General features: G+C 44.9%; 4 protein-coding genes and 2 long non-coding RNA genes across 16 annotated transcripts; 3 read left to right on the top strand and 3 right to left on the bottom strand.

Annotated features, from left to right (window-relative positions):
- The first annotated feature begins 187 nt into the window (after positions 1-187).
- LOC144003462 (uncharacterized) lies at positions 188-9,837 on the top strand. 2 transcript variants are annotated; one of them, XR_013278990.1, is made up of 9 exons: positions 188-399; positions 945-1,004; positions 1,110-1,229; positions 1,680-1,755; positions 1,946-2,000; positions 5,295-6,098; positions 6,193-7,210; positions 7,597-7,684; positions 8,214-9,837. It is a non-coding gene; the product is annotated as an uncharacterized LOC144003462 (long non-coding RNA). The 2 variants fall into 2 exon arrangements; XR_013278989.1 differs by having other exon boundaries at positions 945-1,025.
- LOC144003456 (serine/threonine-protein kinase DCLK2-like) lies at positions 2,809-10,510 on the bottom strand. 4 transcript variants are annotated; one of them, XM_077499722.1, is made up of 14 exons: positions 10,172-10,510; positions 9,011-10,103; positions 8,199-8,578; positions 7,089-7,215; positions 6,803-6,925; positions 6,631-6,719; positions 6,482-6,554; positions 6,308-6,413; positions 6,183-6,240; positions 5,629-6,104; positions 5,478-5,555; positions 5,287-5,383; positions 4,241-4,321; positions 2,809-4,155 (listed from the first exon to the last, which is right to left on the bottom strand). In XM_077499722.1, the coding sequence occupies exons 2-14, from the start codon at positions 9,399-9,401 to the stop codon at positions 4,057-4,059; spliced, it is 2,178 nt and encodes a 725-aa protein (XP_077355848.1). In that variant the 5' UTR covers positions 9,402-10,103; positions 10,172-10,510; the 3' UTR covers positions 2,809-4,056. The 4 variants fall into 4 exon arrangements, with proteins under 4 accessions (XP_077355848.1, XP_077355849.1, XP_077355846.1 ...); XM_077499723.1 differs by having other exon boundaries at positions 9,011-9,567; XM_077499724.1 differs by having other exon boundaries at positions 2,810-4,155; positions 5,629-5,762; positions 5,838-6,104; positions 9,011-10,510.
- Positions 10,511-11,600: 1,090 nt separating this feature from the next.
- LOC144003459 (transmembrane protein 184C-like) lies at positions 11,601-16,490 on the bottom strand. The gene is made up of 12 exons (XM_077499734.1): positions 16,248-16,490; positions 15,854-15,978; positions 15,638-15,768; positions 14,978-15,014; positions 14,689-14,894; positions 14,541-14,615; positions 14,362-14,455; positions 13,339-13,451; positions 13,151-13,250; positions 12,984-13,061; positions 12,146-12,239; positions 11,601-12,073 (listed from the first exon to the last, which is right to left on the bottom strand). The coding sequence occupies exons 2-12, from the start codon at positions 15,968-15,970 to the stop codon at positions 11,799-11,801; spliced, it is 1,320 nt and encodes a 439-aa protein (XP_077355860.1). The 5' UTR covers positions 15,971-15,978; positions 16,248-16,490; the 3' UTR covers positions 11,601-11,798.
- LOC144003467 (uncharacterized) lies at positions 12,095-18,118 on the top strand. The gene is made up of 3 exons (XR_013278993.1): positions 12,095-13,292; positions 17,022-17,150; positions 18,107-18,118. It is a non-coding gene; the product is annotated as an uncharacterized LOC144003467 (long non-coding RNA).
- LOC144003465 (endothelin-1 receptor-like) lies at positions 16,631-20,356 on the bottom strand. The gene is made up of 7 exons (XM_077499738.1): positions 19,172-20,356; positions 18,947-19,074; positions 18,670-18,868; positions 18,074-18,226; positions 17,844-17,977; positions 17,206-17,314; positions 16,631-17,098 (listed from the first exon to the last, which is right to left on the bottom strand). Exons 1-7 carry the CDS (start codon positions 19,514-19,516, stop codon positions 17,036-17,038), a joined length of 1,131 nt encoding a protein of 376 aa, XP_077355864.1. The 5' UTR covers positions 19,517-20,356; the 3' UTR covers positions 16,631-17,035.
- On the top strand, positions 18,749-24,031 carry ttc29 (tetratricopeptide repeat domain 29). Of its 7 annotated transcripts, XM_077499733.1 has the most exons (12): positions 20,102-20,247; positions 20,546-20,625; positions 20,750-20,809; positions 20,875-20,934; positions 21,311-21,474; positions 21,539-21,718; positions 22,629-22,841; positions 22,912-22,997; positions 23,082-23,173; positions 23,241-23,364; positions 23,443-23,532; positions 23,714-24,031. In XM_077499733.1, the coding sequence occupies exons 2-12, from the start codon at positions 20,564-20,566 to the stop codon at positions 23,867-23,869; spliced, it is 1,287 nt and encodes a 428-aa protein (XP_077355859.1). In that variant the 5' UTR covers positions 20,102-20,247; positions 20,546-20,563; the 3' UTR covers positions 23,870-24,031. The 7 variants fall into 7 exon arrangements, with proteins under 7 accessions (XP_077355856.1, XP_077355859.1, XP_077355858.1 ...); XM_077499730.1 differs by lacking the exon at positions 20,102-20,247 and adding an exon at positions 18,749-18,888 and having other exon boundaries at positions 22,912-23,035; positions 23,111-23,173; positions 23,241-23,532; XM_077499732.1 differs by having other exon boundaries at positions 23,241-23,532.
- Positions 24,032-24,221: the final 190 nt, after the last annotated feature.

Here is a 24,221-nt window from a genome sequence, read left to right as displayed (position 1 = left end):
GGTTGGGGGGGGGGGGGGCGGATAAATGTGCAATATCTTGAATTCATATTTGTTTCTCTGAATAAAGAACAAGTAACAAACTCCACTGCCTCTTTCCTTTAGTCATCAAGTGACCATTATTGTTTGCAGTTCTATGACAAGCGCCCTCACGTGGATTGACAATGAAAGCATACCATACCATGAAAAATATGCTCAAATCAAGTCGTGAAGAGAAATGTCTTTAGCATGAGACAGTTTCGAGCTAAACAAGATACAATTGGAAAAACCCGTCTGTACTTTACTCTTTGTGTGGGGACAGCTGGGGGCAGTCATTTATTTTCTCTCAGACAGCGTTCTGTCGTGCTCGTCCACCTGCTCCTCAGCACGCTTTTCCACAAAAGCATCCAACACTTCGACAAGGTAAGTGTTCACTTAATGGCTTTGTAAAATGTACTGCTTTTGCTCTCTTTTAAAGGTATGTGGCACTTTTGGCGTGCTTACATCTTGCTAGCTAAAACGTTTGCCCCTACGTTGGCGCTGAAAAGACTTCTACGAGGTTAAACTAACAATTCAAGTGTTTGTCTCTAATTTACAGTATCTGGACGAATACAAGTGATATTTTCCCAAAGTAGGCTAAGTAGACAAAATTTGTGCGTCTTCAAAACTACACGGAATCATGTATCTTTATATACATGCATGTTAATTCTGTCTACAGGTAGAAATCCTCCATTTGATCCTAAAATGGCCGACTTCCTGTGCGTTTTAATGTGGATTTACAAGGAAACTCATATTATTAAACAGACAAAATTGAGTCAAAATGGCGGACTGGCTGTCATTTGAAGCCGAGCTTCATGACACTTTTGCAGGTCTACTCCTGATATACATGTTAACAAATGTCATGTCCAGCCAAACCAGCTTGTATGGCTGAATGTTTAAAAGTTGTATGCTTGCGTCTCATCTTTCAGCCCAGCACGCCGCAAGCCTTCGTGGAAGAGGTCTCCAGTGCTGCTGTGCTCTCTTCGCTGGTGAAATGCACTTTCACAAGAGTACAAAAGTTTGACAAATTTTATTTCAGTGTGCGATGTAATCAAGGTTCAGGTGAGAACACTCTTGTCGTTTGTGTGCTGCAGTATGGCACGCTGAACTTCCTGTCGGCCTGATGACTTTCCAGGAGTGACAAGCTTCAACACACCAACTTGTTGGCTACAATCACAACAGAGCTTCACTGAGAGATGTGGAATATAAGACTGGTATGAAGTTAGCATTTTTGTTTTTCCAGGGTTGGGGAATCCAAGTCCAAAAAGGTAAAAACCCTGCCAAAGAGTCGCTTTAGCCCAGTGTTTCCCAATTCCAGTCCTCAGGCCCCCCTAGTTAGCAGGTTTTCCATGTCTCCCAATGCAGCTGACTCAAATGACTAATTAGCCAGCTCTGGAGAAGCCTGGTAACGATTCTCACCTGCGTTGCAATTGGGAGGCATGGAAAACAGGCTGGCTTGGGGGGCCTGAGGACCAGAATTGAGAAACGCTGCTTTAGCCACAGGTGCTTCTACTCAACTGGCAGGTAAAGGAGAGCTCATGGCCACCTGTTGAGTAGAAGCACCTATGGCTAAAGACTGTTTCAGAGTTTTTACTTTCTGGACCTGGTTTCACCAATCTAGCCTTTTTGTTTCATATATATTTAAATAAAATTCCCTTCTGCAGTTTCACCAAAGTTGCAATGAGGAACACTGCGGTTAGGACCCTCAACATTACCGGCTTCCTCAAGGGACGGAATCCTGTAAGTTTTAGATATTTCTGTCTTCAAATGCGCCTGCTTCAGAATCAGCTTATCCAGCTCTGCTGAAGCCTGAAAATTGGAATCAGGTGTATTTGAACTTGCAGAACTCGGGCCCTCAAGGACCACCACGCTTGTGGAAGCCTGCTAAACAAGGTACCTTGCCTTGCTTCATGTATCTGTTGTCCACCAGGTGGCGCTTAACAACCTGATTCACCCACCATTGCTGACTTGAAGTCGAGCTCAAGGTTTGAACCTGTTGCAAAGATTAACTTGATTCATCAAAGTATTTGACTTTTTTTTTTTTCTTTTTTTTTTTTTTTCTTCCCCTCTTTCTTTTGAACTGACTGTGTTGTGACTTAAATACGTGCTTGGAGCCACAGTTGAGCAATGTTTAAAAACAGTTCTATTGTAGGGTACTTCTAACTATAATAGGCCTGCGAGAACATTAGATTTAGTTTATGTACTAACCCCCCCCCCCCCCACCCACACTCGGCAAGTGAATATATTAACCCATCACAGGCAATCTTGTTAATTATGTAACAGTGTGCGAAAATAACACTTTGAATACTCATAACAGATGTGTTTCACGGCCACCTAATTTCAATGACTGATCTTTTATTCTGAAAACCGCATATGCTTACTGGTGGTGGTGGTGGCATTTTCCCCTCTTTTTGTTATAATTTCAAGAATAGGGTAACTCAATGTTGTTGGAGAAGCAGCTGTCAGTGTCGAATATCCAACCCAAAACTAACTGCACCTCACCAAACAAACGAGCTGCTTTTCCATCTGTCTCGTGCTATATCCCATTTCGTATTAGAAATAAAAATTCAAACTGTTATTAGACTTTAGCTTACTCATTCCAGACAACAAACGATAAAATCAAGCTGTATTTCAATTGTTTCCATTTTAAATCTAGTCAAATGAGCAATTTTTCTATATATATATATATATATATATATATATTTTAATATCGAACATATCCAATGACCAAAAGAGACGTGGACAATCTTTGAGGCTAGCAAAGTGTTCCTAAATGCCATTTAAGGTGGCTCGAGTTGGGGGGGGGGGGAAACAAAACAAAACTTTCAGATGGACTTTTGTCATGGAAAGCATTTGGAAAATGTTTTAATCTACTGCACTTGATTGAAGGTTAATAAGGCATGATAACAAGCACATACATGAACATAAGTTAAAGCATGTTGGTAAGGAGATTAGCTGCAAGTCCACCTTGTGTGTCTGCATCGCTAACAGTGTCAACACCGCAAGGCTCCTTTTTGGTTTGGTGTAAAGCAAAGAGCAAATAGGTAATACTTAAGACTGGCTCTAGCCCACCGGTCATAACACTGCATGTGCCCACAATTGGAGTTCTTTTGTTTTAAATCAGGGGTGTCCAAACATTCCCTTCCACTGGCCATGTTCAAATTCTCCATTTTGAATTTGTTCAAAGCATTAAAAATTGACCATCAGTGTGGGGGATAAACTTTATCATCCATTTTCTGAACTTCTTATCCACACTTGCGAAGCAATTCCAGTATCTCAAATAATTTTCCCCATTCAAATGCGGCACCGCTGTTTTCTATGCGTTCTTAAAAATATAATTTCAAAAATAAGCTAATAATGAATTTCTTGGCAGCTAAAAACAAAACAAAAGGCCACAGGCCGTAATTTGGACACCCATGCTTTAAATTCAAACATTCTCACAGACAACAGAATGATGGAGAAAAGGGACAAATAGTTAAGCACCATTCAAATATAAACCCCACACCCACCCAGAAGTCAATTTCCAACTTCGTGACAGATTCACTCACATGACAGCTAACGTGTTACAACATATTTCTAGGAAGCTAACAGGGTTTGTTGGACTGAAAGATGGCCTTGAGCAGCATAAATGTCACTTTTTTTTTTTTTTTTTTTTAAACCCTGTGTGGATCAGTGCAGACAGGCACAGTGCTTCTGGCCTCAGTTTAGGAAATATAAACAGAAGTTGCTTGGGATGCTTCTTCCCAGAAAAAGTGGAAGACATTCTGGATACGGGGAAAGGCTTGAAATAATCTATCCACTTTTCCTGATTTTTTTTTTCTTTTTTTTTTTTTGGTCTTTTTACGGATATTTCCAAAATACTGGATTGTCCTCCAGTTGACAGCAGTAGGAAGATTTGAGGATGCGCTTATGCTGATTGGATGAACAGGAGTTGGGAATGATCACAGATGAGGGATCGAGTTCTCCAAATTGTGTCAATTTGTTGGTATTCTCCGGGGGGGGGACTTGCTCAAGGATGAGATATGGTCCACTGGCTGCAGTCTAGACCAGCGGGGAAGGAACCTGCTTGGTTTCCAGCCCCGGAGATTCCTTCTCCGTTTCGCTCGTCTCCTCGTTGCCGGACTCGACGGGAGCGTCGTCCTGCGCGAGTGCACGCAGAAAGGAACGGTTTCATTTTTTTAGAAGACAATTGAGGAAATAATGGTGATGGAGAGTGCAAGCTCACCGACACCCATGGGTGCGAGAGAACCTCATCTGCTGTGAAGCGAGCGTCCACGTTCACCTGCAGCATCTGACTGATCAGCATCTGAGGGACATTGATATTGAGATCACTGCAGTGAACTACCATGTCCACACACACACAAAAAAAAAAAAAGTCATAAAAACAAATGTTTTTTTTTTCCCCCCCGATGTAGTGCTTTTTAATTATTTATTTTTTCCCTCAATTTTATCCCAAGAATTTGGCCCACAATTTATCCAATCCAATCCACTTTATTTCTATATCACATTTTATCAACGATTTCCAGAGTGCTGCACCTTGAGATCCGCACACTATCATACACATAAAATCTAGTAAAACCAACTATACAAATAAAAGTAAATAAAATACAATAAATAAAATAAAAAATAAATTATAAATAAATAAAAACATGGAGACCCCAAGGACCATATAATTCAGCCAAGGAATAAAAATAGGACTTAAGATGAGATTTAAATTTAGAAGGACCAGTCGGTTAATATATTTCGAATATAGATAGCAAAGTGAAACATCATCGACAAACACGAGTGGCAGAACTACATGTTAGGCAAGAGTCGGGCCGGGCCAGGCCAGCAAGCCTAAGTCAAAATGCCGGGGACGATTTTTTTTTTTTTTCCGTGCCAGTCCAGCCCCGTGTATAGGGCGATTGGCGGCATTGTGGGATGGAAGACGGCCGACTCCCGAACCGGCTCTCCTCATTCCCATTAGAAACCGGGCAGTGAATGTGCACATTGTAGAAGTATTAATTGACTCGCATCCATGAATGAAATTAGTGTGTTTGTACAGGTAAACTGAAAGATCACCTCTTGATGTCGGTAATTGCGGATCGTCAGATACCTGTCTATGAAAAATAGGGCCCTACTGTAAATTTATTTACTACATAGTTCTTAGTCTTTGGACATTTTCCATAATTATCTTCATATATGTATTAAGAAACTAATCTTTAATTCAGGTACTTTTAAAAGCTATTAAACTGTGAAATTTTAAGGATATTCCTAATAGAGAGTCATCACCTTTGCAGGAAGGCTGATGGCGTCCCAGTCCGGAGACGGGAATTCCAGTTTCCCTCTGAGGATCTGATCGAACAGCTCCTCCTGGACATTGTTCTCACTAAGGACGACGAGAACACATTTAGATCGCAAGACGATTCTTTGTTTTGGAAAATGATTGCCAGTTCAACAGTTAGTGCGTTAGATTGACTGACCTTCTGAACGGCGGGAAACCGCAAAGGAGGATGTAGGTGATGATCCCTGCTGCCCAGATGTCCACCTTCAGACCGTAACTTCACACAAACGCCCACAAGCAAATAAACGCCAGCTCGAAATAACCTCACTCACGCCGCGGTGTCCTCTCACCCGCTCTCGGCGATGATCTCCGGAGCCACGTAGGTCGGCGTGCCGCACACGGTGTAAAGCGGCCCCTCCACCACCGTGGCCAAACCGAAGTCTCCCAGCTTGAGCGACTTGGTGCCATCCGGGTACTCGCACACCTGGCGGGAACACAACCTGGTCACCGAGCGCGGTGGAGTCCGCGTTGGCCGTCTGTCCGCCCGCTGGGCGCCTACCAGCAGATTCTCTGGCTTGATGTCTCTGTGCACGATGTTCATCCTGTGCAGGTACTTGATGGCTCCGGCCAGGTTGTACACCATGGCGCTGGCGTCGTGCTCGCTGTACTTGGTGGAGGACGTGATGGCGTCAAATAAGTCGCCTCCCTTGACCAGCTCCATGACCAGGAAGAGCTGAGACGGCGTTTCGTCCACCTCGATGAGCTGGATGATGCTGGGGTGCCGAACCCGACGCAAGACCGCCACCTCGTTCTCAATCAGGTGCTCCTATTCAAATAGACAGTTTGTTTGGCTTTTTTGATACAGTTTGTCTGCACAAAATGATAATTGAGGTAACAAAATAACCTTCCCGCAGCAGCGAGCTTTGTCGATGATCTTCAGCGCAAACTCCTGCCCGGTGGACCTGCCAGGAACATCGGAACCATCACTCCGCTTTCAGCTCACAAGAACGAAACTTCCCGTGTTTTTACCTCTCGACGCACTCCTTCACCACCGCAAAGTTCCCATCTCCGATCACTTTCCCGATTTTGTACTTGCTGCTGATGAGCGACGACGACACCGACAGGTTTCCGTTCACTTGGGAGACAAGTTTGACGGTGTCACGTGGACGCTTGACAGACAGTTTGGCGGAAACGATATCACACCTTCAGGAGCGACGTCATCGGCGTGCTCATCCGCGCCGTTAACGTCGGCGGAAGAGGACCGGTGAGGCGAAACCTGCAGATGAGAACGATGCTGATCGTGTTGATGATGATGAAGACAGAAATATTTCCGTTTTAACAAAAAGCTCCACCTTGAGGCTGCTGCGTGTTCCTGGACTCGTGGGGGAAGGGCTTGATCTGGACGACTTTGCGGGGACCTGCGATCCTGATGCCTCATTGGCTGGAGAAGAAATGAAAGGATCAAGTTGAGTGATGTAGCAAAACGTCTTGTTCAGCTACGGAAACGTTTTTTTCAGGTCTTACCTGTCTTGGACTGCGGCGCAGCTTTTGCGGAAGCCTTGGAGGAGGCCAAACCGGAGCCGCTCGAAATCTTGGGAGTCGAAGTCCTCTGAGAGGCGGCGGGACGAGTTGCTTTGACTCGGCACTCTGGGAAAATAAGAGACAATTTCAATTCCGCTGCCCATGAAAAGATGGAGAAATTGGGATTTGGGATCAACTTTTTTCTAATATTTCCAACTTTTGGGAGTTTTGTATCTTGACTTTCTTTTTCAACTTGCTGTGAGTGCGTGTGTCTGTATGTGTGTGAGACCGTTAACGAAGGCCGCCGTCTTGCCACCGTGAGTGAGCACAAAGTCATCCTGAGCGTAACGAAACTTCTCCAGCCCGCAAGCCATGAACACATCGTCGTCCCCGAAGAAGTCCTGCAGACAGGTCAGCTGCACACACACGCACACACCAAAGTTATAAATAATAGTTTGGGAGTTTTCATTGTAGTTAATTATTATTTTTATTTTGAGTTTGTTTTTTAAATTTTAGTTAGTTTTTAGAGTATGTTTGTTAGTTTTTATTCATTTTAGTTTTCTTTTAAATGCTTGCTTTGGTTTAGTTTTTTTTTTTTTATGTATTATGAACTAAAAATGCAACAAAAATGTTTTAATAACAACCATCCACAAATCAAATACTGTATTGTTTGAAGTACCCTTATTTCCTGCCTGTGTCACTGGCGGTGTCCGTGCTTTTTTTTTTTTTTTTTTTTTTTTTTTTTTTTCTCCTTCGATCTGTGTGAGTATGTTTTAAAAATAGTCCCATGTTTTTAGTCTGTACAGGGAAAGATGAGAGTATCTTCAAGCAGACGTTTGGCTGTCAAGGCTTGGAACACTTTGAAGGCAAAATCTCAACAATGAGGTGCGCTATTATCTTATTCACTCACAACCATTTTCATCCCCGGCTGCTTTACTGGATTTTGAATGATTTTTCAAGGACCACAGAATATTGTGTTGTATTGGTATAAAAGCATGGAACCTACCAAAAAGAAAGATTAGTCTCTTCTTTCATCAGGAAAAAAAAAAGTAGATTTCTATCTTTTTACGTTTTGCAGCAATTAGCATTAGAATATAGTTAAGTTTCATCATTGTACAAAAATCTGTTCAAAAGCGTGTGGAAAGGAGCTTTTTGCAGCATGGCCCTTGGCTGATCTCGTATACTCTGCTGCCACCTACTGGCCGTTTTTGTAATAACTACCATTGCTTCAAACGTTCTCTTCAGTTCAGTGGCTGCATCAAAGACTCCGTAAGATCCAGCATAAAAAAAAAACCGTATAAATACGTCTTTGGGAGTATGGTAATATTTTAAATAGAACGTGTTTGGGAGCAAATGAGTTAAGATATGCTATTTTGTGTTCCAAGCTATCTGAGCTCACCTGTTTTCCATCCAGCGTGTACAGCCTCTTGACGGCTCCCGAGTCCAACTTGATGGCCTCCGTGATGTCAGCCAGCACTTGTTCAAAGGAATGTGCCGTCTTCTTGTTCAAGAGGATCCGCACCGCCTTACGCGGCTTGATGCCGCTTCGGATCACCGTCACCAGCTTGGGCTTGATGAAGTCTTTGCTCTCTCGGCCTTCGGGACGCTCTTTGCCGCTCCCGCCGACCCCGGCCGCAATCCCGGCGGATGCTGCCGAGGACCTGCTCGAGCTCGCCGAACCGCTTCCGGAAATGGCGCCGGGTTTCCAGCTCGGGACGGAGATCTTGGTGTAGTCCACTTTACGGTAAGGCTGGTTGGAGGCGCAAACGTAGCACTCGCCTGAGCACGGAGACATGAGGAGCTTAAAGTTGAGAAGATTGGACTTTCAGGTAATAGATATGCCTTATGTCACAAAGTAATGTATCAGTCTTAGTTTCCGTACATTAGTGCTCATTAGCGGTCTTTACAGTCATCAATATTGATGACTGGAGGGAAGTCCCTTCAACTGAAATCCTTTGAGTCTACATAAAACGCATCCGGAAAGCATTTCTCACAGAAGCATGTAGTCTCAGCACCTTTAATATTATTCTCTATTATTCTTCGCAGAGGATAAAGAATATATGCCTGTTTAGTTTGTCTACATGTTGATGCACTTCATGTTTTCATATATGTTGCTTCAAGGGTTCTAAAACCTCCACATCGATGCTATTCATTAGCTTTGAGCTAGCAGAAGGCATATCTGGCATCCTACTGCATACGTGTGTACCTTACCTTCCACCAGCTCGTCCATGCTGCTGATCTTCTTTGCGCCATCGATGGTGTAGATAGTCCGCACCCCTTGCGGCAGGTGGAGGTTGTCGGCCAGCGACCGGGTCAGCTCCATCAGCAGGGCGTCGTACGATCTGAAGCGATCGCTAGAAACTGCGTACACCAGCCCCTTAAAGGAGCGGTCCCCGTTGCGGTAAAAGCGCACCTTTTTGGCCCGCTTCTCCAAGGTGAGCGCCTGCAAAGTGCGCGTGCGGTAGTAGCTGCAGTTGGTGCTGTGCGCCGGGCTCGGAACCAGGCTGCTGCCCCGCGAGCTCGGGCCCGAGTTGTCCCGTTTCGCCCGAGCGGAGCGCCCTCGACGAACCTTGTCGCGTTCATCAAAGTGCTCCAGCTCCATGGTGTTTACTTCGGGATTGGGTCCAGATGCACTACTTGGGATTCATCTCGACCGAGATTTTGTGAAAACTGCTCTTGGGTGTCTCTAGAAAGCCATTTGAGATCTTTCAAATGGTGATTTCAGGAGATGGGAAGATTATGATGGGAAGCCGACCTCCACTTGGATCCTGAAAAGAAGCACAGAGGTGAAATGCTGTACCAGCTGTAAAATGTAGCCTCTATAAATTCTGCTAAATGTGCTCTCAGTAGCTGTATTTCATGGCTACAAATTAGCATTTGGAGCCCAAGTCGAGTTCTTCGCACTGCACTTAAGAATTATCCGTTCATTCAGATAGATTGAAAGAAACTGAATTGTCATTTTTCTGTAACCATCTAAATGATTTTGACCAAAGAAAATCATGCAAAATCTCCAAACCGATACTAGAGGAGGAGGGGGGGGGGGGAAAAAAAGCAATGGCTTGAATCAGGAGTCGAGGTCACGACAGCATCTGCAGCAACCTCCAGGTCCAGTCAGTCTCAAGCCGAGTCGGTCTCACTGACTCCAACCGCATGCTCACTGATGAGTCGGTTTTCATGCGTTCATAAGGTCAGGTGAGCTTTGCGGTGGGGGAGTCAGCATCACCTTGCAGCATGCAAACATGTCAGTCAAGGTTGCAGGTGCAATCCAGTCACGTGTTTTGCGTTGCATCCCATTCGGAACAACCTGCACACGGGATTAGAACAAAAGCATGAATCCGCCCAAACGCGTGCACGGCGGAGGGAGGCACCTACCAATAATGCCGTGGAGCCGGTTTGTTGCTATGGAGGTCCCACACACACATACGCACACAAAACCTACCCTTCCCTCCCCTCCTCCCCGGTGCGCAGGTTCCGGTATTTTCCGGCTGAAACGGCGGCTGCATGTGGATTGGACCGCGACGACGGCCGGGCCGGCCCAGTCAGTTTGTTATCCGGGGATTAAGCGATGCAGGCGGCGAGCTCGCGTATAGCGGGGATGCGCCGCGACGTGATCCGGATAGCAGCCGCTACAGCAGACAGGAGACGCCGGCACAACGAGCTTCCTCTCCCGCCCCTCCTCCGAGGCTCGCTCGCTCTCTCTCTCGCTCGCTTTCTCTCTCTCTCTGTCTCTCCGCGTCTTTTGTCTATCTCCCTCGACCCCTCCCCCTAATCTTGTCCCATTTTGTCACTTTAGCCAATTAAAGCTGAAATATGGCAAATGCCCGAGGAAACGAAATCTAATAAGAATAGATAGATCTGTAGATATAGCCTCTCAATATAGGTATCTGTAATTCGTTGCTCATGCATTTCCCTTGACTATAGTCATCAGTGAATGGTTGAATGTCGAAGTGTATGTTCATGTACGTGCATGCCTGGTTAGTGTGCGGTGTAGGGCAATTTTGACAATAATTTTTCTTTTGTAGAGAACCGAGACGGCATGATGTTCACTGCTGAGACCCATGGCTCGGAATGCCTCATCCAAATCCAAGTGCCACATTCAGAAAAATTGAAAGAATTGGCTAAGGTCAGTTTGATTTTAACCTTTATTGCACAAACACTAAAACAGACGTAATATAGGCTTTAATACAGGCCTAAAGAAATAAACTATATGTATTCATTATCTCACAAATGTTAATACACCCCTCACGTTTCTGCGGGTATTTAATTATATCTTTTCATTTAACACTGACGCAATGAAAAGTAGTCAGTGTACAGCTTACATAACAATGTAATTGTATTGCTCCATTCAAATAACTCAAAAAGCAGCCATTCAGAGCTAACCCCCATGGCAACAAAAGTGAGTACACCCCTAAGTGAAAATGCTCAGCACTGCCTTGACTTTCTTGGGAGCGCCTCACAAGCACAGGAATCCTCTCGCACTCCGTCACGAAGCTGGCGGACATCCGACACCTTACGCTGCTCCACCTTCCATTTGAGGATTCCCTTATCGTGATACTGATACTTTGTGAGATACTTTATATACTGTGTGTGCGTATATAAAACACCAAGTTCATAATACATTCATTTTCCCCTGACTCCAGTATACTCATCCGTGAATGTAAATGAATGTCTAAGTGTATGTACATGTCTGACAATATTGACAATAATTTCCTCGTCTCTTCGAGAACCAAGACGCCATGATTTTTTTTTTTTTTTTTTTTTTTTTTTTTTTTTTTTTAAAGAAAACAGTGCAGGCTAGTAATGATTTTCACATTATTGTTTATTGCACACAAAAAAACAAGCAGGCTTAATATATAATAAAAGAAAAAGCCTCTATGTACACTATGAGGCCACCTTTTACAGCGATTCAGTTTTTGGACCTCTCTGTAAGATTGGCCTTGGTATTGGTATCAAGGAAGTGATACATTTCAACTGAGAGACAAAAGCATTGCATGGCCCGTTAATGAGTTTCCCCTGCCTGAGTTGGTGAGTGATCGCTGTCGTCGTCCTCCCAAGGTGCCGTGGCGAACCCCGCCGGAGCCGAGATGGAGTGTGGGGCCGGGGTGTGCCCGAGGCCTTGATAGCGACCGGTCGTGGAAGGGGAGGCGGGCGCGGAGGCGGGAGCGGCCGCCGCATCCTGAGACAGGAGGCCGGTGTGCTCGCTGTGCTCGGGGCGGGCGGCGGTGGCGCCGGCGCCGAAGTACATCTTGTTGGGACGGCCCAGGAAGGTGCGGCCTGCAGGCAAGTGGTTTGTTTGGCTTTGGTCTTTGTTTCCATTTGAACGGCAGCAGGTGGACACGCACTCACCAACGTGGCGGACCTGCTCGCTGACGTCAGCCCTGATGTCGGAGAAGTCCCACATGGCCAGAAAGCTGTCGAAGCACGTTCCTTCCTCTGCCTCCTACATGCATCGATCAATATGAGGTCACAGTTAGCACATGTGTGTGTGTGTGCATATAGGACAGGGGTCTGCAACCTGTGGCTCTAGAGCCACTCTTTAGTGACTCAAGGGGGACTAAAGTTTAGTCCCTCGCCAGTTGATCTCTCAAAAAATTACCGTAGTAGAAATTATTTTTTATTTTTTTCCACAAAATATTCTTTAAAGGGATACTTCACTTATTTAGCTCATTATAGCAATAAAAAGTTAATATTTTGCCTATAATTAATTTGATACTTTCATTATTTTTCACGTACAAATAGTACCTTTTAAGAACGCATTTTGCAACTTGCTGTCGACTGAAAATGACATCACAAGGGCTCGTGTAACCAATCACAGCTCACCTGTTTTCTAAGTTTGGTCATGTCCTTCACAAGATGAGCTGTGATTCAACATTCAGTAAAGAAACAGCGAGTAATTCTGCGAGAACAGAATTAATCGCAGCGTCCAGTCGTCTGTTAGGTTTGTTTGTTTTCCCCCGCCCCGCCATTGGCGCTTTTTGGTTTCGTCCCGCCCTAAACAACGCCTGATTGGTGCGACCTAAAAAAGTTTGGTTGCAAATGAGTCAGCGGGAGCGGTACAAGATGTATTTTTCGGTGTTTGTGTATTCACAAATACATCGAATTCTTCGGTTATCTCAGTACATTAAAATGGCTCCTTTGACAGTATAGGTTGCTGACCCCTGACATAGGACGTGTGCATGCGCACCTGCACGTAGGGCTTGTAGGTGAAGGTGTAATGGTGAGCGATGGCAGCCAGGAACATTTCTATGCAGATGATGAAGTCCTGAATTGCAGGGGGGAAACGATCAAGATCGCTTTATTAGATGGACTTTTGCAAAATCAATTCAAGTTGTCGTGATAATTTGTGCCCGCCTGCAGTCCAGTGGCCACCGCCTCCACGCTGGCCCAGTCCCACGTGTGTTTCTCCGAGATGACTCCCACCTTCACCAGGAACGCGATCAGCACCGCCTGCCTGGACGGACACACAGCGCGCCATGTCCCATAGTGACACCAGGTGCTCTATGAATTATAAATCCGAGCTGGATAGTTGACATTGGTACCAGAAGGAGACGAACACCACCAGTTTGACGCAGAGGAACTTGCCCACGGGCCTGATGGGAGTCAGCTCCTCTTTCAGTGCTCGGTAGAGTAACACCAGACAGTACATGGCAAACTAAACACATCACACAACAAATTGTGAGCACAAATATATAATCTTTTAGTCCAGAGGTGTCCAAACTACGGCCCGGGGGCCATTTGCGGCCCGCCGTCCATTTTTTTAGTGACCCGCGACATATGCTAAAAATGGCATTTGACTCAATTCGAATAAAATAAAAACAAAAATGTTTGGAGATGGTCAAATTAAGAAGGGAGGGTGTCGAAAAACACAGGTGCTATTAAAGGTTATTTTAGTTAACTAAAACTAATGAAATAACTAAAATTCAAAAAACAATTTCGTTAACAAAATAAAATAAAAACGAAAATGCTTTTTAAAAAACAAACTATAACTGAAATTACGTTTTTTGTTTACAAAACTTACTAAAACTATAATTATAGCAAAAATGTACTTCGGTTTAGTCTTTGGCGTGATTTTTAGTAGATTTATTTTGAATGATGACTTTTAAAAGTATGTCACTCAGAAGTGACGTAACCTAGCAACAGCCAATAGAAAATCGCCTTCAGATGACATCGCTCCCATGCTGTTTTTTAATTATTGCGCACAAGTAATACACATTTAAAATAAAAACTAATACTAATAATGAAACTAAAACTAAACATTTATTACAGAACTAAAACTAATAAAAACTAACAGAACCACCCTGAAAACTAAAATTAAAAATTTCAAAACTATAACCCGACTGCCATATTACAAATACATTTGTTTATATACTGTAGCATTTTTCTTAATATGCAAAAGCACAAATAAATTATTTGTACAATTTTTAGAACTAAACACAATTTCTCTTCAGAACATTATGTGGCCCTTGCATCCTTCTGATTTTCTGTATGTGGTTCTCAAATGAAAAAGTTTGGACACCCCTGCTTTAGTCTAAATACAAAAATCTTTACAAAAAAAAATGTACCAGCTGCGATATGTTGTTGATGATGACCAGGTAGGACCAGGCATTATGAAAGCTGAAGTTGGCTTCGTCGTAAACGCCGCACAGCTGACAGACCCTACGGGGATGCCAAAGAAAAGCTACCGCAGTCACCTGATAGTTAAGTTAAAAGCGATTAAATCGTGTTACAGGAAGTAACTTACAGCGCTGTCACCGTGGTTACAGGCCGGACCACAGTGTACTGGAGGACTCCGAGCTTGCACCTGAAGAGCAGCACTCTGACGGGACAGGAAGTTGTTTTCATACCACGCTCATGTGACCAACCACCTCCCCCCCCACCCTTTCTCGTACTCTCCCATGGGCCATGGAGGGCAACAGCAGAGCGGCGGCAGGTGAGCCTGCTGCTGCTGGACCTCCAGCATCAGCACAAGGCTGGGGTACTGGTTACTCAGGAAGTTAAGCAGGAAGACCAGGAAGTTGTAGATGACGTACGCCTCGTAGCATTCCCTGCACGTATCCACGTAGATGGCCAGGCCGGGATACCTCAGGGCCAGCCACTGGGCACGAAGGGGAGAAATACAGCGATCCACGTTGTGTGGGGACACATCGGGGAAGGGAGCGGCCGTGCGTTTTGACTCACGCTGTCGAGGCTGTAGATTGGCACCATCCACAGGATCCTAAGAAAGTCCAAGGGGGTAGTTTATCACATGTTGCCATGGTGACTACAGCCTGAGCGAAATGTATCTTTTTGTCGGTGATTCTGATATTTGGCAGAATAAAATGCGATAGCCGATTAATCAGCCCATCAAAAATATATACTCAACAAAAATATAAACAATATATAAATATACATTGGTGGTGGGGTAGGGGGGTCTGGGTCAGTACTAACTGAGTAACAATTCAAAAAAAAAAAGCACCTTTTGGAGTGGCCTTTTATTGTAGGCAGTCTAAGGCACATCTGTGCACTAATCATGGTGTCGAATCAGCATGTTGATATGGCACACCTGTGAGGTGGGATGGATTATCTCGGCAAAGGAGAAGTGCTCACTATCACAGATTTAGCCTGGTTTGTGAACAATGTTTGAGAGAAATGGTGATATCGTGTATGTGGAAGGAATTTTAGATACATGAGTTAGTTCAGCAAAAACAAGTGCTGAGTTTATATTTTTGTTATTTCTGTCTTATGTTGTAATTTGCTTTAAAAAAAAAAACAAAAAAACATCTGCTTTTAATTCGATTAATTCGGCCTGATTAATCGTTCAAATCGTTATGGTGAGACTCTTATTGAGGGGGGGGTCACCTGATGATTGGCCTCTGCAGCTCCGGCTGCGTGTAGTGCACCAGGTGCTGCAGAATGTCCCACAGCGAGATCGGAATCGTGAGGAAGACAAAGACACCGGCGATGAACCACGCTTTGCTGTGAGTCCCCACCTGAAAACGCGCACACGCGGATTCCCTGAGATGCTGAGAGCGGATGACCATCGAGACACCCCCCAGCCCCGAAGTCCCCCCCCACCTTGTCCTTGTGCAGCTCCCAGACGCACAGCGGCACCACAGCCGCCAGCAGGATAACGTACAGGACCAGAACCAGCGGGCGGATCCATCGCCGCCACTCGGAGCACGAGCACGGCATCGCTGGACCTAAATCGTGTGACATGAATGTCTGCCTCAATCCAGATTCATTTAGTTCACTAGTTAATATTTATTTTGTGGCCCAAATTGGACACTCGATTTGGATGATATGTCCCAAAAAAAAAACCCGCTACTGCCACTTTGTGGCCATAGTGCGCTATAACTGGCATGGACACAATTGCAATGTCATATCTTGGACTGCGTTTTGGCGCATACGCTAAAATACTAAAATATTACAAGTAGTGCAATATGTGCACACTGTATGAAATATTTCATACGTTTGAACGTCGGAGCTTGTGATGATGCAGGCGCTGGCGGTCTTCGTGCAGGCTGCCGAGAGATTCTGTTACCAGGCAACGCCTTCTTCTGTCCCCCGCTCAAAACCGTCGTACCCTCCTCTCAGGTCTCGCCATGCGACCCCGATCGACGACCACCATCATCAAGTTGATGATCAATCAATCAATCGCCATCGTTATGCGCGCCGGCACGATGTGCGTGCGCACGCTGATTACGCCGTTGCGTCACGCACGCGACCTCAGTCACGTGCAAGCTTCGCATACTGGAAATGATTTTCCTCAGTTATGTTGTTTTTAATCATATTTATTGAGGCATTGCTGTATTGTCTCTTAATCTGAGTAAATTTAAAACAAAAGAGGCAGAAATGAGCAGTTAAATAACAAACAACCACAATTAAGAATAAGCGCCGCTTCTTGGATATATTATGCATATAATAGTAATTATAGGAGTAATTGGACCCGTTTCATTTCAATTGATGCAGTTGTAGTAAAGCAAAAAAAAAAAAGAAGAAATTTGTTGTGTGATGTAGTGTACGTAACAACCGTTAGAGGGTACTAGAGGACTCCAAATACTTCACAATGTAAAATGAAAACATTTTACAGGTAATACAAGAAACATTCAACTCTTTCTGCTGAGTTGAGAAGCGCACATTTTAATGTCAAATATAATGCCTGTATAATAATTAAAAGAGTAGTGTTGACTCTGAAATGCTCATATAATGAAAAACTCTTTTCTCCCCCTTGTGGTCTCTCCAGGCGTATACAGTGGCTCAGCTTTCCGTGTACTTGTACTGCAACTCAGAGTTGTATTGGCACCAGCAACACAAACAGGACTGTGGGAAAACACACACACACAGAGCAAGAATACAACGGATATACTTTCAGGTATGTCTGATAACCCCCCCCCCCCCCAAAAAAAAAAAAAAGATCTCATCTTTACCTTGAAGCAGTTTTTGAACTTCCGAGAGACAAAGTAGAGGATGATGGGATTAATGCAGGAGTTGATGGTGGCCATGTTGATGCTAAAGTAGTCCAACACCAACAAGAAGCTGTAATAATAACATTAAATCAGTGATTTAAAAATCACTGATTGAACGACGGAGCCACCTAAGGCAGAGGTCTCCAAGTTGGGTCCTCGAGAGCCCCTATCCAGCCTGTTTTCCATGTCTCCGTCCTTCAAGCACAGTTGAATCTAATGATCAGCTAATCAGCAAGCTTTGCAGAAGCCTGATAGCCATCCCGATCATGAATCAGGTGTGTTAGTGGAGAGAAACATGGAAAACAGGCTGGGTAGGGGCTCTCGGGGACCGAACTTGGAGAACCCTGCTCTAAGGTGACATGATAAATAAAAAAATAAATAAACTTTGCGTTCCCCCGCAAAACACTTTGAGTTCTCTCGCGCGAAAAAAAAAAAAAAAAAAAGCATCCTCTGCAAACTTTGCGTTATCTCGCAATATTTACGAGAGAACGCAGTTTTTTTTTTTTTGTTTTTTTGTTTTTTTTAAACCATGTCACCTTAGGGGCTCCGTAGAAAACGGAACGGAAAGGTGTTTTTATGTGTGCATGTGTTCCATATACTTTAAGAGGTCACATCGGTGTGCATCATGGGACTTGTAGGTCACCCTCTTGAGCAGGCGACTGAGATGCAACGGGAACCAGCACAGAGCGAAGATCAGCACCAGGCAGAACACGGCTTTGGCCACGTCTCGGCGCTTTGGCGATGAAAGCATCATTATTAGAATTATTGTCATCGTTATTGTTAATGCCGTCATGATCGTGATCAACATATTGCGCCCAACCGAACCGACCTGTTTCAGGTGTTCACTCAATGCAATCCGCAGATTTCCCTTGCGATGTCGGAGCATTTCGCAGGTCATCAAACTGTAGAAGAGGGCGGAGCACGCCAGAGGGACGCAGAAGTAGAAACCAAACAACCACCAGTCCTTGACATCCCGATAAAACTGAAACACAAGCCAGTCTCCTGTTAGTTACTTTTACTTACAGATGAAGTTCACCCAAAAATGTTGTTTACATTATGTTGTATGTGCCCCATCTAGTCTAGTCTGATTAATATTGTGTTTGCGGATTGATTATGAGTTAAGCAGTAAAATTCATCCATTTTTATCCATCTCAGGGGGCGGCCATTTTGCTCAGGTGAGCAATTGTGATGTCATTTTATGGTGACACAGAGTGGCAAAATGGCCGCCCACCTGAGCTGGATAAAAATGGGTGGATTATTCTTCATAACTCATATGCATAGAACATATTACTGTCAAGAAAATTTGAGATTGACTTCCTTTTAAGTAGGTGAGTTTAATCAATACATCTACATTTACCAATCAATCTGTACTACAAAAGTGCAAAGTATGAGTACTTTTGCCACCCTTCACACACACACACTCACTGTCATGAAGGGCGAACTGGGCTGCAGCATGCAGGTCGTCATGGTAACGTTGTTGTACTCAAAGGTGACCATATCGAAGCCGACGGCCTCCGGCGTGGCCAGCGCGGCCGACAGCAACCAGATAGCCAGGATCTCCACCGCCGTCGCCGTGGGGATGCCCCTGCCCGGCACCCGGGACCAGGATGCCACCGCACGGTACCTGATGCCGCCATTTCGGAGGTACACCTCAAGTTCCAACTTTTTACTGAAAATGTTGTGGGATTATGCGCGCGTCTACCTGTCCACGCTGAGAGCGCACAGGTTGAGGACGGTGATGCCGACCGAAGCTTTCTGCAGGAAGGGGAACAGCTTGCACAGGATCAGACCGAAGCGGCTGTCGGCAAATGGCCAGCGCATGGCTAACAGCTGCAAACACGCACACAGAATTTTTTTACAAGCGTGTTGGCAAACTAGTTTAAAAACATAAATCCCTTCTTCTGCCTGTCGCAACACGGCCACATACCTTGTAGACGTTGATGGGAATGTCGATGGCGACGTAGATGAGGTCGCCCAGGGCCAAGCTGGCGATGAGAGCGTTGGGGCCGTTCCTCATGCTTTTATTCTGGTAGATGATCCTCAACAGGGTGGCGTTGCCGACGACACCCACGGCGAAGATGAGGCACGACACGACAGTGTTGATGCACTTGAAGGTGCTATTGATGGCAGTGGTCCTCAAGCAGGGTACGGGGATGGACGAAGGAGGTCTCGTGCCGCCCGAGTCCAGCAGGTCAGCTGAGGTGTTTCCATGACAACAGGACTGCTCAGATAGAAGCAAAGCAATCAGCAGTGTAGCCAACATTGCTCCCATGGATGGACCTGCGTCACTCTCTGTATCTGGAACCCCGTCCCGTGAGGACTCGCTTTAGTGCGACACATGTTGACGCCCCCTTGCCACCTCCCAGTGGAACATCCCATAAACACCATTCACTTTTATTTCAGAGAATAAAGAGAATTTAAGTTGGCGGCCTCAAATCGACTTTATTAGCGTGTTTGAAGGCAAGTGTTGCCATGTGCCGCATGTTCTTTATGTTGGCGGCCTAATTGGTTGACTTAAAGAACAGGCGGGACCCACCTAACCACAAAGAGGAGGTGTGTATGTGTGGATCCTATCAAACGTGTGTGTATATTGTGTGCCCCATGCCAGACTTTGACAACTTGTGACAAAACAAACACACCATTTCCACCATGACGTCAACATGAGACAATAAAATGCTATTAATTGCTCGTAAAAACTTGGCCTGCACTCGCTTCATTGCCACTTCATTAGGTACACAAGCTAATGAAAAAAAACATGTATGAAACGACTAAAACAATGAATGCCCACTCTTTTGATTGACACTGTCGAGAGGTATATATATGACTTAACTTGTTTACGATCCGCCTTGGTTGCCAGGGAGACCGTTGCGGCGTGAGTTGCTATGGTAACAGCTAAAACGGCTAACTCAAAACAGCTCCTCTGGACGTCGCAGCTTACTTCAGTGTGCCACCGAACTTCGCAGAGAAGACGTCTTCTATACGTCATTGGCGGACCAAGCAGAGGTGAACTAATTCAAGTTATCACAGTAAAGGAGGGATTAAAATATAGTAAGTCCGCTTTTAATTGTAAATAACGTGTAATGAGTCCACTCTGCGAACTGCAACTCGGTATTTTATGTCATATACAAATAATAATGATGTACAAGGTGGCCTTTAGCCGACAGTAAAATAATAATCCATAGTTGAACCTGCTTTTCTGTATTTGTTCTTACTGTCCCTTCTTCCTAATTTTCCTTTCAGACTTACTTACTTCCTCTCCGACCTGCCTCTTTGCTTTCTAAAATATTGACCCCGCCTGCAGGTTGACTGACAGACAAGAATGGAAACGCCAGGCAGCTCTCTACCAGGCCTGTCCTCGAGGATCAAGAGGCAGAAAAGTAGGTAAGTTACATCTGTGGAAATGATTTATTCCGACAAATAATTGATCTTTTTCAACCAATGTTTAAAAGCGTTGTTGTTGTGAAACACTGGCTTAAGGTGATGGAACATGATGTGTCTTTTGCAGGAAGTCTGTCCAAGCGACGGATAAATCAGCACGGAGTCTCTCCAAGGAAGATATTGCAAAGTGAGTTTGGTTGCCATGCTCCTTTTTTTACGCAATTAAATTGATTTGCGCGTCTCTTTACGCAGGTTCATCAACAGTCGGAAGCAGAATATCTGCGTGGGCCTGCTTCAACATGGCTTCCACAGGTAGCTTGCGCCAATATTAAATGTATGCAGATCGCTCGTTTTGCTCTGACCAACCAAAAATTGTGTGGGAGGTAAACTGGAAATCTACTGTGCAGTAAATTGTTTAAGAATTAGAATTATTGGCTGACTTGATAGCCAGTGGAGACAATGGCTTTGTGCTGGCAATGTTGCATTAGAGTGCCTCATTGTTGGCTGTAAGTGCATATCACCCAGAGAAAGGCGGAAGGCCAAGGAGATAATAATCATTTTGTGTGTGGGGGGCTTGACAGCCAGCATGTGGCCCTGGTCATCAGGCAGGAGTGGCCACTTTAGAGCGCCTCGTTGTCAAATATAGGAATTGAGGTATAATAAATGCGCAGCCGCTGCTCTGTGTCAGGTCCTTCTCGGAGCTTTTCCTACTGCTGCGCTTGGATCAAGAGCGCAGGGAGGGGGCGGAGATCAACTCGGCTCTCAGTCTTCAGACGCCGTTGGAGGAGCAGCACGCCAAAATGGAGAGCATCGGCCTTCACCTGAGTCGCGCCGAGCAGGCCCAACGTGACGGTATGGAAGCACGTGAGCGCGCCTGCGTCCTGGCTTGCACGGGTCCAACGAACGGCCGCCGCAGGTCGCTGGCCGGCGGCGTATGAGCAGCGTCTGCATTTGGGCACGTACTTCACGGCGGAGGGGGAGGACCTGTGGCTCAGCCTGCACTTCTACCACACGTGCACAGACGCGCAGGAAGACGGATGCATGAGGCACGCCACCGAGGGACGAGCCTGCTTGGCCGAGCTCTACCTGCAGCAAGGTGCCAGCGCTGCCTTCCTGACTTCCTTCCTTGCCTCATATCTTCTTCTTTCATTTGCTTAAACATCCCTTTCAGCTTACAACTATTTTATGCCTTACTTTCCTTCCTTCTATCTCAGGCCTGTTCTTTTTTTTTTTTTTGCCTTCTTTACATCCTTCCTACCTTCCTCCTCAGGCCTGTTTTCTTGTTTTCCTTCTTTACGTCCTTCCTTCCCTCACACTTTATTTTCTCTTTTCCTTCCTTCCTACCACCTCAGGCCTGTTTTCTTTTTTCCTTCTTTACATCCTTCCTTCCATCACACTTTCTTTTCTGTCTTTTGTTCCTCCCTTCCTTCCTTCCTGCCACCTCAGGTCTGTTTTCTTTTTTCCTTCTTTACATCCTTCCTTCCCTCGCATTTTATTTTCTGTTTTTTGTTCCTTCCTTCCTTCCTTCCTGCCACCTCATGTCTGTTTTCTTTTTTCCTTCTTTACATCCTTCCTTTCCTCACTTTCTTTTCTGCCTTTTGTTACTTCCTTCCTTTCTTCCTGCCACCTCAGGCCTGTTTTCTTTTTTCCTTCTTTACGTCCTTCCTTCCCTCACACTCTTTTCCTTCCTTCTTTCCTTCCTTTCCTTTCTTCCTTCCTTCCTTCCTTTCCTTTCTTCACTTTCTCCTCTCTTGACCTTCATTCCCATATAGTATTTCTTTTCCTTTTATTTTACATCCTTCCTTCCTTTTTGTCAACCTTTTTGCCTTCTTTCTCTCTGTACCTGATCAGTACCACTCTTGACTCCACTTTCTTTTTTTTCATGATTCAAATTATTTGCCATTATTTGAGGTATCTTATTTTTTTTTTTTTTTTTTTATTTTTTTTATTTTTATTTTTTTAAACAACAATAAAAACAAACAAAGTGGATTCCCATGCACATACAGGTCAGCTGGACAAGGCGAGGGAGCAGGCCGAGCTGTGCGTGCAGATGGCCGACGAAGGCGGTTGGCTGGATTCGTCCGGTCGCTCCCTGCCGCGCCGAGCGCGCGAGAGCCTGTGGGCCATCTACAGCCGCCAGGCGGACGCTCGCATCAAGGCCGGCGACCCCTACGGCGCTCTCGAGCTCCTCCACCTTGGCTACACCACCGCCACCGAGTGTGAGTCGACTGCGCCGCACGCGCTTGCCTTCGTCCCAGTTGTAAAAAAACGAGACGTGTCCTGTTGCAGCTGAAAACAAACACATTGAAGGGGAAGCCGCTTATCAACTTGGACTCGCCTACTACAGCGTTGGCAACTATGACACATCCGAACAGGTGTGTGCGTGCGAGTACTTGACAGTGTGTGGACACGAGTAAGAGTGAGGGGCTGTTCTTTTTTTTTTTTTTCTTTTTTTGTAGTACCTCAACACCTCCATGCACATTTGCAGCACCACGGAGGATTTTGACGGCCTGGGAAAAGCCTACAAGGCCGTGGCCAAGTTATGTGAAAGGTACCACAACAGTCAACATCTTTTTTTGTTTTTTTTTATGATGACAGCTTTTATGTTTGTGTTTCAGTAAGGGAAACATCAACACCACCATCCAGCTCTTGGAAGCGTTGGTTGATATTTCCCGTAGCAAGAGCCTACATCACCACCTCGTCGATGCATGTCTATGTCTGGGCCACGTCTACACCAACAGAGTACCTCACACAAACGCACACACCTACACATACACGTCACAGAATCATGTCACAGTTCTGCTCCCTCTCTTCCTGCAGAGGCAGTATGACCAAGCTCGCGAGAGCTTGCTGCAAGGTTACAACGTGGCCTGTGACATCGGAGACGTGACTTTGGTTCAGAAGGCTCAGGTATATTATCATTACAATATATCAATACATTTCAGAATCTGTACTTCTTTTTTTTTTTTTTTACTTACCCACTTAAGTAAATGAATTCAATCAGTACCAGAGATTGTCTTTACACAAGCATTTGTAATTCTAGCCATGTACAGAGTGTGAATACTTTTGCAACCACGTTTACGCCCGTCAGGTGTCGCTGGCCAGCGCTCACACTCGTTGCATTGTGGGGAAGTACAGTGCAGACGTGGAATCTACCGTGCCGGCTGCTCTGTCCCGGCTTCTGGCCTGGAAAGTGTCAAGAGGACTCCATGAAGACAGTGACCACGCTGGCGTGTGCGACTATTAGACACATTATGAACTTTCCTGACAATTGTTTAGCCAATTGGTTAGATTGTGTTGCGAACGAAAGATTGCAGGATTGCAAGGACCTCAGGGTGAATGTCACTACTTCCCAAATGTAAAACTGTCGATTCTACTTTTATTTTAAAGCATTTTGTCAAATCTATAACTCTGACTCTCTTTTATAAAATCTATTATTATTATTATTATTACAGTTACGACAAAACAGCCAATAACAACACAAGAAAACGACCCCTGAAGTAACTCCCTTATTTATTTATTTTAACTTGTATGAATTAATTTATTTTAGAAACTTCATTTCAAAACAATGGATACGGAACATACAAAAAAATGAGTAT

The sequence above is a fragment of the Festucalex cinctus genome, chromosome 16, assembly GCF_051991245.1.
Source record: "Festucalex cinctus isolate MCC-2025b chromosome 16, RoL_Fcin_1.0, whole genome shotgun sequence".
NCBI lineage: Eukaryota > Metazoa > Chordata > Actinopteri > Syngnathiformes > Syngnathidae > Festucalex > Festucalex cinctus.
The sequence above is the reverse complement of the archived record's forward strand: the minus strand, read 5'-3'. Positions and strand labels throughout refer to the sequence as shown.

What these genes read in the sequence shown, in the direction of transcription:
- LOC144003459 (XM_077499734.1), bottom strand. Translation starts at nt 15,970, where the DNA reads ATGCCGTGCTCGTGCTCCGAGTGGCGGCGATGGATCCGCCCGCTGGTT. An exon ending in CTGCAGAGGCCAATCATCAG is followed by an intron (nt 15,015 to 15,637) that starts GTGACCCCCCCC and finishes GGACTTTCTTAG; the next exon opens with GATCCTGTGGATGGTGCCAA. An exon ending in GTAACCACGGTGACAGCGCT is followed by an intron (nt 14,456 to 14,540) that starts GTAAGTTACTTC and finishes GCATCCCCGTAG; the next exon opens with GGTCTGTCAGCTGTGCGGCG.
- LOC144003456 (XM_077499720.1), bottom strand. Translation starts at nt 9,401, where the DNA reads ATGGAGCTGGAGCACTTTGATGAACGCGACAAGGTTCGTCGAGGGCGC. An exon ending in CATGGACGAGCTGGTGGAAG is followed by an intron (nt 8,579 to 9,010) that starts GTAAGGTACACA and finishes CTCCGTGCTCAG; the next exon opens with GCGAGTGCTACGTTTGCGCC. An exon ending in GTGAAGGAGTGCGTCGAGAG is followed by an intron (nt 6,241 to 6,307) that starts GTAAAAACACGG and finishes TGTTCCTGGCAG; the next exon opens with GTCCACCGGGCAGGAGTTTG.
- LOC144003465 (XM_077499738.1), bottom strand. Translation starts at nt 19,516, where the DNA reads ATGGGAGCAATGTTGGCTACACTGCTGATTGCTTTGCTTCTATCTGAG. An exon ending in TTCCCATCAACGTCTACAAG is followed by an intron (nt 19,075 to 19,171) that starts GTATGTGGCCGT and finishes GCGTGTTTGCAG; the next exon opens with CTGTTAGCCATGCGCTGGCC. An exon ending in TGCGCTCTCAGCGTGGACAG is followed by an intron (nt 18,869 to 18,946) that starts GTAGACGCGCGC and finishes TGGCGGCATCAG; the next exon opens with GTACCGTGCGGTGGCATCCT.
- ttc29 (XM_077499730.1), top strand. Translation starts at nt 20,564, where the DNA reads ATGGAAACGCCAGGCAGCTCTCTACCAGGCCTGTCCTCGAGGATCAAG. An exon ending in CTTCAACATGGCTTCCACAG is followed by an intron (nt 20,935 to 21,310) that starts GTAGCTTGCGCC and finishes GCTCTGTGTCAG; the next exon opens with GTCCTTCTCGGAGCTTTTCC. An exon ending in CTACACCACCGCCACCGAGT is followed by an intron (nt 22,842 to 22,911) that starts GTGAGTCGACTG and finishes GTCCTGTTGCAG; the next exon opens with CTGAAAACAAACACATTGAA.